This window comes from Lactuca sativa, chromosome 4, assembly GCF_002870075.4.
Source record: "Lactuca sativa cultivar Salinas chromosome 4, Lsat_Salinas_v11, whole genome shotgun sequence".
NCBI classification, from domain to species: Eukaryota; Viridiplantae; Streptophyta; class Magnoliopsida; order Asterales; family Asteraceae; genus Lactuca; species Lactuca sativa.
The window spans coordinates 88346383-88358093 of record NC_056626.2 but is presented as its reverse complement, the minus strand read 5'-3'; the positions used below and the strand labels follow the sequence as shown (position 1 = coordinate 88358093).

The 11711-nt window shown below is 35.4% G+C and overlaps 2 protein-coding genes across 2 annotated transcripts; one reads left to right on the top strand and one right to left on the bottom strand.

Annotated features, from left to right (window-relative positions):
- Nucleotides 1–472: 472 nt before the first annotated feature.
- On the top strand, nucleotides 473–6411 carry LOC111887737 (helicase-like transcription factor CHR28). The gene is made up of 12 exons (XM_023883922.2): nucleotides 473–674; nucleotides 775–951; nucleotides 1263–1353; nucleotides 1484–2517; nucleotides 2625–2696; nucleotides 3233–3310; nucleotides 3401–4313; nucleotides 4394–4524; nucleotides 4642–4863; nucleotides 4963–5505; nucleotides 5593–5802; nucleotides 5880–6411. The coding sequence occupies exons 2-12, from the start codon at nucleotides 808–810 to the stop codon at nucleotides 5982–5984; spliced, it is 3543 nt and encodes a 1180-aa protein (XP_023739690.1). The 5' UTR covers nucleotides 473–674; nucleotides 775–807; the 3' UTR covers nucleotides 5985–6411.
- A 3071-nt stretch (nucleotides 6412–9482) lies between these two features.
- Nucleotides 9483–10739, bottom strand: LOC111887830 (caffeoylshikimate esterase). Its single transcript, XM_023884003.3, has one exon. The coding sequence runs from the start codon at nucleotides 10608–10610 to the stop codon at nucleotides 9621–9623; it is 990 nt and encodes a 329-aa protein (XP_023739771.1). The 5' UTR covers nucleotides 10611–10739; the 3' UTR covers nucleotides 9483–9620.
- Between the last annotated feature and the right edge of the window lie 972 nt (nucleotides 10740–11711).

Here is an 11711-nt window from a genome sequence, read left to right as displayed (position 1 = left end):
GAATACTTTCAAAACCGGGTGTTACAACAACACTTGTCAAATGAAAGGTATTTCGTTACACCTCGATCCATGGTTGTTTTAGTTGTTTGTAATGCTAGATCCATGATCCTCAATTCAATCTTTGTTATCAAAATTGTTTTGACACTGATATACAAAACTTACAACTACCCAATGGCTAGACTTTAAGAGGTGGAGTGGGTTCACTAACCTCCTAAATGCACATATTCATGCGGTACCACACACTTCAAAATGATATTCATGAAGATACCAACTATACCTCATCTATCTATCTCTTCATGCCGCACCACTCCCTCGACCCTTATAACCTTTACAATAAAAGAACTCGATTATTTTAAAATAAAGTTTTAGCATCATCCTTTAGCATATGCAAAGAGAGTAGAATAAGTAATACCCTTAACTAATCTATAAAGATATACTCAAAACCTTCACCGCCAAATAAAATAAAGGAAAAGCTAAGAAAAACCGCAAAAGTCACGCGTTGATTCCAAATCTATAACCTTCAACGATGGGAAAAAGTCGCACATACATACCTCACCCAGAAGCTCCAAAGAACTTTCTTGCTGATTTCACAAAAAACCCCCTCCACATACGTACATATCGAGACGATTTTTGATTGATCGCCAGAATTAGGGCAAATCGAGGGCGAATTTGAGGTTCTTTGGATTTTTCGTTTATAGCAGTAGGGGGATTTCAAGTGATAACAATCATAACTTTAAGTATTATTGTATCACTAACAACCGCGGAAAAAATTAGGGTTTTGAAGGATTGCATGATTTTGGGGTTGTGATGATGATGACAAACGGCGGTACCCCCTTTGAATGGCATGATGATGATGATACTGAATTAGGCGCGGATGATGGTGCGCTGAGCATGGACATTGAATCGTTTTTAAGTATTCTTGACGAAGACCGTCCCGATGATTCTTCCCAGGTGAGTTTCATTCGTTGATTTATTATATGAAATTAAGTGATTTGGAGTGTGATCGTTTGAATCATTGTTAGCATGTAAGTTAGTCTATTTTGCTTATGTATGATTTTGTAAATTTGTGTCGATAAACTAGATATCATTCTAATGTGTTGCTGTAACATTTTCTGATTATGAATGGACTGATATGGTCATGTTCATTAAGGCTTTCTACGATTGGAACTAGTAGGCTACTATTTCAGATATGGGGAGTTTCTTTAGGGGGTTATTTGTCTCTCGTACAGTTTCAAACTTATAATCTGATATATATTTTTCAGAGTGGATTGGTGGATCCTTCTTTAAGCATTGCACTCTGTAACGAGTCAGCTTCAAATGTTGGTGCTAATGAACAATCCCAAATCCATGATGGTAATCTTTTCTCCTCATGAACAAACTTATGATTTCATTTGACATGTGAAGTGTTTTCTAGATTTTTGGCTTCAAAATATGTGTTATAACTTATAACTCAGTCATTAATCACTTGCTCTTTTCCCTTCAGATCACTCAGAAGCTTCAGCTTCTAGAACTGTTTGTTCAAGTGGTTCATCTGATTGTGAGAGGCAGACTGTTAATTATGGGTTGACAAAAGTGGAGCCTTTGCCAGCTGTCTCCTCCATGCACTTTCTCCCTGCTGATTGGGGGATGCCAGTTCCACCAAGTGATTTTTCATCATCTAGGCACTATGACAATAGGGAAACTAACTTTGAGAGAGCTACTGAAGGTGGGAGCTTCGGTATTAGTGATGATGATGGTAATCACCAATTAATGGATAATTCTGGGATAACTGATTTTGCAAACCTTTCTACAACACCAGAGGTCCCATTTATTGATGTAAGTGGATATTCTGACCTTCTCTGCAGCCCAGATGGTGAATCTTCAAGGCTATACAGAAACGACCCATCTGTGATTTATAATAATGGAATGTTTTTTAGTGATAAGATTGCATCCAATGAGTATCAAAACTCTGGTATTGAGCAATATGCAAGTGCCAAAAGTGGCATTGCTTGTTTACCAAGCAGTGAAAGCTCATCAGACACACCTGCTAAAGTGTCTACAAATGGAAATCATTTCTCTGGTAAGATGCTAAATAGAAGACAAATTGTTTCTATAATGGAGAGGACAAACAATGGGCCCTTCTCAATGAACAACCGATCAGCAACATCACATGATTTTTCACTTCCCACATTACCCCGTGTTGTGCCTTTTTTAAGAAAGGATCATGTTATGCAAACACCTTCACAATCTTTTATCCATCATGATACTTCAATCAAGAAAGAGAGTAAATTTGCTGCATTTAGTAGTATGGGTTCTATGCCTCCAAAAATGGGTCATGTTACATACATTGATGTTGATGATCCTGACATATGTATTCTAGAAGATATGAGTGAACCTGCACCCAGGAAACCTTCTCCAGTGGATTTGAGACCACCTATCCATAGGTCTTCAATTGGTGTTCCTCCAACCCACATGGGATATAACAATGCAAGGATCAAGGCAAATGATGAGCAGGTTATTTATCGGGTTGCATTGCAGGTGAGTAGTAATTCATAATCATATTCATGAATCATGTCATCTTAAAATTTGAAATTGCTTTTTCTTTAAGTGTTTACTTTGATGAATTTGGTGTTGTCCAACTGCAGGATCTTTCCCAGCCAAAGTCAGAGGCATCTGCACCAGATGGTTCATTGGTGGTTTCACTTTTGAGACATCAGGTTTGGAGCTATGCACATGGTTTTAATTTAGTGTGAAGACTTCTTATAAATGTCTGGTTACATAAAAATTTACTTATAGTTGTTGATTTTTTGTATAACATTATACTTAGGAAAAGACACAACTTCATTAGAACTGCAGGTGGAATGAATAAAATGCGTATTCATTCACAAAAAGGCTACAATAGAGTCAACTAAAGTATCTTGTTATGAAACCTTAGTTATATCCATGCTCCCAAAACTTGATGAGGTGACATAGTAACAGCCAGAAGATAAACTATCCTGGTTAGGTAAAAATGGAAAAAAGAAACTTTTAACCATGAACCCAAAAGAAAACATGACAAGTTGAACTGATTTGGACTTGGGGAATTAAATGATGTCTATTCACACACTCTTATATATGGCCAACTCCTTTGGCATAGTAGATGATTCTTCTGTTTGTTAGAGTAATGATTTATAAATAAAAATCCTTGATTTTTATGAGTTTTTTTTGGTCATGAGGATTTGGAATTTTAACTTTACAATGAATTATTTGACAGCGAATTGCCTTGTCATGGATGGTACAGAAAGAGACTAAAAGCATGCACTGCTTTGGAGGAATCCTTGCTGATGACCAGGTGGCCTACCCTTATTGTCTATTTACAATTTTAACCTTTTCAATTACATTGAATCTAATTTGTGTCTACTGTATGATTGCTCTCTCACAGGGACTTGGTAAAACTATATCAACAATTGCTCTTATTCTAAAGGAAAGGTCTCCATCTTCTAGTGTCCGAACCACTGAAGTGAAAAAGATAGAAACAGAAACTTTAAACCTAGATGATGATGACGAGGATGATGATGTCACTGAGCTTGATAAATCCAAGAAAAAAAACAATTTGGAAATTAAAGGGAGTGAGACTCCAATCGATCTTAAAAACACTTCTTCTTTGACAAAAAGTAGGCCAGCAGCAGGGACTCTTGTTGTATGCCCTACCAGTGTTCTTCGCCAATGGAATGATGAGTTGCATAACAAAGTAACAAGCCAAGCTAATCTCTCTGTTTTAGTCTACCATGGTGCAAACAGAACAAAAGACCCTTCAGAATTAGCAAAGTACGATGTTGTCCTTACCACATATGCAATTGTAAGCATGGAGGTTCCAAAACAGCCACTTGTTGATGAAGAAGAAGACGAAACAAAGAGGCGAAGTGATTACCCTCCTGTTGGGCTTTCACCTAGTAAGAAAAGAAAATACCCTCCTAGCTCTAAAAAAGGTTCTAAAAAGGACAAAAAGGGTAGTATGGACAATGAGCTGTTTGAGTCTCTTGCACGTCCTCTTGCCAAGGTGAGGTGGTTTAGGGTGGTTTTAGATGAGGCACAGAGTATCAAGAATCACAGGACACAAGTAGCTAGGGCTTGTTGGGGACTTAGAGCTAAACGTAGGTGGTGTTTATCAGGGACTCCTATTCAGAATGCCATTGATGATCTTTATAGTTACTTTAGATTCTTGAGATATGATCCGTATGCTGTATATAAATCATTCTGCTCACAAATCAAAGGCCCTATTCAAAGAAGTCCTGGAACTGGTTATAGGAAGTTACAAGCTGTCTTGAAGACTATTATGCTTAGGCGCACAAAAGGTAACAGACATTCCTAAAACTTTCACTTTGAAAGAATATGCTCTTAATCTGTTTCTTGGTTTATTATGTAATTTCATCAGCTACACTCCTTGATGGAGAACCAATTATCTCTCTTCCACCCAAGACCATTAATCTCAAGAAAGTGGAATTCACAGCTGAGGAACGAGATTTCTATTGCAGGCTTGAATCTGAATCCCGGGCTCAGTTTGCAGTATGTTTGTTTATATTTATCTTTTTTCTTCTCTATATTTATTAGGGTTATACTTTCATTTATTTGATAATTATATCCTTCCAATATTTGACATGAAGGTTTGATGCATTGTGTCAGGAATATGCAGCTGCTGGAACTGTGAAACAGAATTATGTAAACATATTGTTGATGTTATTGCGCCTCAGACAAGCTTGTGATCACCCTCTACTTGTTAGAGGATGCAGTTCAAACTCTGAGTGGAAGTCATCTCTTGATAAGGCCAAAAAACTTCCTCCTGAAAAACGAGTTCGTCTCCTAAATTGTTTGGAAGCTTCATTAGCCATTTGCAGCATATGCAGTGTACGCACATTACATCTTTTTTTATTGGTGTTTCGCTATTTTATTTATTGATACTTTTATTTTTCATGATATTCAAAATTATTATTATATGTTCCACAGGATCCACCTGAAGATGCTGTGGTGACAACTTGTGAGCATGTCTTCTGCAACCAATGCATTCTTGAGCATCTTTCAAGTGACGACAGTCAATGCCCATCTCCAAAATGCAAAGTCATCCTCAACACATCATCAGTATTTTCAAAATCCACCCTCAGGATTTCTCTCGGTGACCATAACACCCTTGATTCTTCTACTTCAGTGAAACCCGAGCCTCTCGAGCAGTGTTCATCAAGTGGATCAGTTAGTTCATCAAACATCGAGGCTGCTGAGGCACTCGATTCCTCAAAAATCAAGGCTGCAGTTGATGTCCTTACAAATATCGCTAAACCAAAAGAGATTCAATGTTCAAATGATTTAGATCTTAACGTGAAAGAAACCGTGGTTGTGAGAGAAAAAGCAATAGTTTTCTCACAGTGGACAAGAATGCTGGATTTGCTTGAAGCTTGTTTGAAAGATTCTTCCATTGGTTACCGAAGACTCGATGGGACCATGTCTGTTCTTGCCCGAGATAAAGCTGTCAAAGATTTCAACACTCTTCCAGAGGTTTGTTGGGAAGAAACAGCAACCAACTTTTATATATATATCTGATTTTTTTGAAAATAAGTTGAGAAAAATTGTTGACTTTTGTAGGTTAGTGTTATGATCATGTCTTTGAAAGCTGCAAGTCTTGGATTAAACATGGTGGCAGCTTGTCATGTGCTTCTTTTGGATTTATGGTGGAACCCAACAACCGAAGATCAAGCAATTGATAGAGCTCACAGGATAGGCCAGACTCGTCCGGTTTCAGTTTTACGGTTGACTGTTAAAGATACGGTTGAAGACCGCATATTAGCTCTTCAGGTATTAATATTATACTTACTCTCTGATAGGTAAATCTATTGAAATTACTAAAATACCCTTGGGTTTTTGCATTGCAGCAAAAAAAGAGAGAGATGGTCTCGTCTGCGTTTGGGGAGGATGAGACTGGTAGCAGTCAGACGCGGCTGACAGTGGATGACTTAAAATACCTATTCCAAGCATAATCAAAATCAAGGTTCTTTATGGTTTTGGTTTCCCTTGATAGATATATCAACCCGAGTAAATACTGAATATAATCACTGCTTTCATGCCATCAATATATAATGTGGTACAACAAATACAAATACAAATACACATACAACTTTGTTTTGTTGTACTGATTATATCAACATGGTTGATGACATGATGCAAGTGTTGTGTTGAGTATTTTCTCTTTATCTTGGAATTTGACTTACAGTATATTCTCTTTATTAACATAAGCGGAATTGATTACAGTTGAAAAAAGGTTTTTCTTGATAGTTGTTGGTTAGGAGGATTATAGAAAGATTGAATTCATTTTGGAAAGTGTTGCTAAGTTGTATAGAGATATGGATATTTGAACTCAAATGGTATATTTACATCAGGTAAAGATAGCGGGTTTTTGGGTGAACATGTTCAGTTTTCCTTTCTTTTGTTTGTTTTCACTTATTTTATTATATTACGTTTCTTGATGTATTTTTTATAACTTAGGGGAAATATCATTTAAGTCTCGTTATGCAAGACATGACATGGTAGTGTTTGTATTGATGTTAATAGAATTAAAATTTGTAATTATTTTTGGTCATAACCAAAAAGGTGAAAATGTACTGGCATATCATCCTTAGTAAATCATAAAAGTAAGTGGTTTGCAACTTGTGTAAAGATAAAAGGAAGATAATGGAGGTCATTATCCGTCTTTTGTGTATACGAGAATAGGCATCTTGTAAAATATATACATTAATATTCCATCAAGATTTTTAGTTTCTTATGATTCTATTTTATTGAATAATAAAGTGTATCTTTAAGTTTGGGTAAAACGACAACACTTTTTATCAATGAAAAATTGAAAATGTGAATGTAACTCATGAAAGTTAGGGTTTACTTTATTGTATCTGACTGTATTCGGTGATTGATGCCACTCTAGGCTTGTTTACGATAATTGCATCCAATATCTTTTCCAATATTGTATGATTGCATTCTCATATCCACAGCCTATATCTTCCTATCATGTGTCTTTTTTATCAACCAACATTCTGATCCGCATGACATAACCGACACCTTGTAAATATATCCCTTTAGTTTCAAGAATCAAATGCCTATTTTGTCGCACATAACTCTTGTGGTAACCTTCCTGTTTTAATGCAATGAGTAACATTGTCGTGTACATCTCCTTATTTGTGGATTATAGATCCCACGTTCTTAAAACTTTCATTTATTTAACACATTCACTAATGCACAGGGATGGCCCTATGGCAGTTCAAGATGTTCGACCGCGAATGGCCCAGAAAAATTAGGACCCGGAAATTATTCTATCAACCTAATAATATTATAGACAAAACTGCAAAAATGGTCCATTGGTATGTATTTTTCTAAACCCCAATTTTTTTGGATTGATAATTCTTTTTAACATGTTTGCATGCGTTTTTGATCCCTTGAAAAACTAAAAAAACTAAATTGCCTTCTTGATGTATTTTTAATGTTTTTTCTATTTAAGTTAAAGTTTTATTACAATAAATGTAGGTCTCTCTCTCTCAATTATTTTTTAATTATTAAATTAAAAAATGTAAGAAAATTAGAAAATAAATACACCAATGGTATTATAGTCATTTTAATTTTCGGAGGGATCAAATATGCAACCAAACTAGCTCAAAAAGACTATGAACCAAAAAAAATTAAGGTTGGTCTTGGAAAAATTCACACATTTTTACAGTTTTGTCAATATTATATTATATATAACGTTATTGGAAATTATTTTTCAAAGTTTTTCTGCTGCTGTTGGTTATGGGCGTATCACTCAGAATATATTCACACGTGTTCGATTCTTCCTATACGCGTTCATTAGTTTTTATTTATTTCTACGAGTAAATATATATTATACAAATTAAGAGGGCTTGTTTTGAACAAATCTTGTTGGTAAGAGTGCATTAGCTTTTAGTAGCCCACTATAGTTGCGGTCCATATTATTTTTTTTATTTATGTATTTATTTTTTTTATGTTTTCTACTTTAAACATAATGTGTATAGTTAGTTGGTTTCTAAATTTTTATGTTTTCTTTTAATCTAAATGACATTTGTTTTTTTGTTGTAATTAATTCTATATTTAGGAATTTTTTTAAATAAACCTAATTTTAATAGGGTATTTTTTTTTTTTGTGTTTGCACAGACCTAAGATAAGTCAAGGTATACTTCTATTTCATTACCATTATGCACCCACTCCCACTGAAATTAAACAACATATATTCCATTACTGAAATTAAACAACATATATTCCATGTCATATTAATGATATGTAACCATTTTTTTCTTCGAACATAGTCCTGAAATATCTAACATGTCATTTAGCATGGCCCTATACTTTGTCACCAATGCAACATCATCTCTAAAAAGTACACACCAAGCCATTCCTCCCAGAATCTCACTGAATAATATCATCCATAACCTCACCGAGAAATCTCATCCAATATAAAAGCGAAAACTGCTCACTCGAGTTCGGACACATGTCGATGACATATCCTCTTTGAGATAAATTATCATGTCTTCTCAAAATCAATAAATACCATTCAAACATCTCTACCAATTTCTCTATATTTCTATCAAAGGTGTCCGAGGAGGCCTACGTAGTTGACCTCAAAGATATGCAGCCAAATTAGTTTTCAGTATTATTTGTTTAATGTTGCGACCTAATCTCCATTTTTTTTCAAAGTTTCATGACATGACTAAAAAACTTATTGCCTCCATATCTCAACTAAGCCATATGATATTTAAATTATAATTATAATAATATAAATATTTTCTTTCCACCAATTTTCTTATATTGAGAAGGGTTTACTCTTAAAAATAGATTTTAGATTATTTGTTTCACACCCATTACATCTTACATGTATACAATCCATTTGAAAATACGTAAATATATGTCTAAAGATTGTTGCACCGGAGTTTGTTGATGTTGGGTGTTGATATTATGGGTATTGGAGATAATTTGAGATTTGAGTTTTAGGAATTGATCTTGGGTAACACTGCCATCCACCTTCCCCTCGACAATTTCTACTTTGGGTAGAACACACCTTTTTTTTTTTTTTTGGATTTGCCATGTCTATAATAATCCATCTAAAATTGAAGAGAAAAAAGATTGGAATAGAATTAGAGAGATTTGGAATGAAAATAAAGAAATTGTATAAAGTTGGCGTGGTTTATATAGAATAAAAGTAACTTGTGAAAATATACTACTAGGGAACCCTCATCTTTTAGCAATTTAAGCACGACTCAGTTCACCTTTAGATCCATTTGAATTTCTTTCATTATTTCCACACCTTTTGCATGTTTGCTGTTTGATTGCACTCCATCTGTGTAAGGATTATCTTAACATTTTTAAATTGTTATAAGAATAAACACACATGGATAGTCCATCTAATGATATTCAGTTACAGGTGTGATAATTGCAGGGTGGAAGTTATCTTCGTTAATCAGGTAATGAAAGAACAATGGTGAAGCAATCATCATCGACTTCCAACATTCTTAAAACACAGTTCCAGTGAATAATTTATTTTACAGATGGTGAACAAACATCTTCAAATACACATTTGTTGATCAAAACAACAAAATCAAATCAAGTTTCTTCAATCTTCAACATCGATCATTCAACCACAACAAAATATCGCCACGAACAAGCTCAACATTCTCATCGGTTTCGCCAAACAACAGTGAATGCATCATCCCTTCGTAGATCTTCAAACTCTTATCCTTGCTCTTTGCCTTCTCGTACAGATCTTTACTCACTTCGGGATCTGTAACAACATCAGCGTTTCCATGTAACACGATGAATGGAATGTTCACATTGCTTAATTGACTGCTCAAATATTCCGTCACTCGTAGCAACTCCACCACTGTCCCCAATCTCGGTTTCCCTGTGTATCTCACCGGATTCATACCAGCGATGATTCTCTTTTCGGGAACTTTCACAGATTTATCGACTAAATCAGCCGTCGGAACGATCGCCAAACTTGGGGCGAACTTGGATACAAACATCAAAATCTCAGGAATCGGCCAACTAGGTCTTACTTTATCCGAGATCTTACACATCGGAGCGATCAGGATTGCGCCATCGAAGAATTTAGGTCTTTTGCATTCAATCAAGAGACAAATTGCGCCGCCCATGGATTCACCGAATAAGAATTTAGGGAGGTTTTGATAATTGGCATCGGTTGAAGTAACGACCGATGAGAAGAACGCCAAGTAATCTGCAACGACATCGTCGACGTTGGGGACGAAAGCTTTGAGTCCTTCAGATCGGCCGTGGCCTTCCATGTCAAGTGCGAAACAGGCATACCCGTTGCCGGCGAGGAAGATCGCGGTGGCTTGGAAAGTCCAGCTGATGTCGTTGCCGTACCCATGGACCATACAGATGATTCCACGTGGTGGGGTGAGGGGAAGCCATGATCTGGTGAATAAAGATAAGCCTCTTGGTGATTTGTAGAAAGAAGTAGTGGACTTGATGTTATGGAGTTTGTGGTATTCTTCTTCATCTGGTGTATTTCCCCAATAAAATTTTCGTTTCTGGAGAGCCTGTTCTTCCTCCATAGTAGTGGGGGTAAGCTTTTCTGATCTGTTTTGCATTATTCTTCTACTGTGTTTTACTTAATGGGTTATGATTTATGATTATAGTATTCAAACGTGGCTTCGAGTTGCGTTCGTATGTAGTGAACATGATAATTGATACCTGTTCGTCTGCCTACCACCTGTTTGTCAAAATGGCACAACTAAATATGTTTTGGACGTACTTGTACATTCCATTTTTCTTGTTTTAAATTGATTTTGTTTGAAAATTGTAACATTATTTTTATCCGTTGTAATTATTATCTGTGACATGTTATTATTGATTTTGGTCTACTAATTTTTTTTTATGTTCATATATTTGACTAATGATCAGAATTTTGTTGACCTATCATGATATCGATATCGGAAATCAAATACAATCATATCCATCTTCTACTCACTACATAATTAAGAGAAATTGACTTACAAAGTAATTGTTTTTTTGTTTTATTTATATTTAGACAATTTTTAATACATTTGACTATTGTTAAATATGTTCATATATGTTCGTAGTATTCGTAAAAACGTAAGCATGCATAGGTAGAACGTCTAAATCTAATTTCATTTGAAGAAGTTATGATTTTTCAAAGTTTCAGCGTAGCAGTATATGACATAGAAATCGGTTGATTGTTAGGAAAAACAATATAAACAAGAGTTGTAGATCTTGTTAATACTTATTCGTCGATATAAAGACAATCGAAAACGGATATCGTATGAGAGAGTTATGATTTTATTCAGACTTTAACAGCCTAAGCTCGTTAAAACTATAACATTAAAAATAAAGTGAAAAATTAGCCGACGGGGTCTAAACAAAAGTTATAGATCTTGTCGATAGCTACATGTGGGTATAAAGAACGTCAAAACGAAGCTCGTATGAAGAAGATATTATTTTAAAAAGTTTTAAAAATACAGGTGTGTCTAAGCACGTGTGACACACGACGCACACTGACAAATGGATGTGGACCACCAGATTTTGGACACGTGGCAGCAAGGCAAAAGAGAGACGTCACAGAAGTGCGTGTGGCGTAGGATAGGTAAGCGCAACACGCATATCAAAATTCGGCTATAAATATGCTGCAATGCCTCATTTGTTCCTCACACCTCTCCAAACCTTCCCTCTGA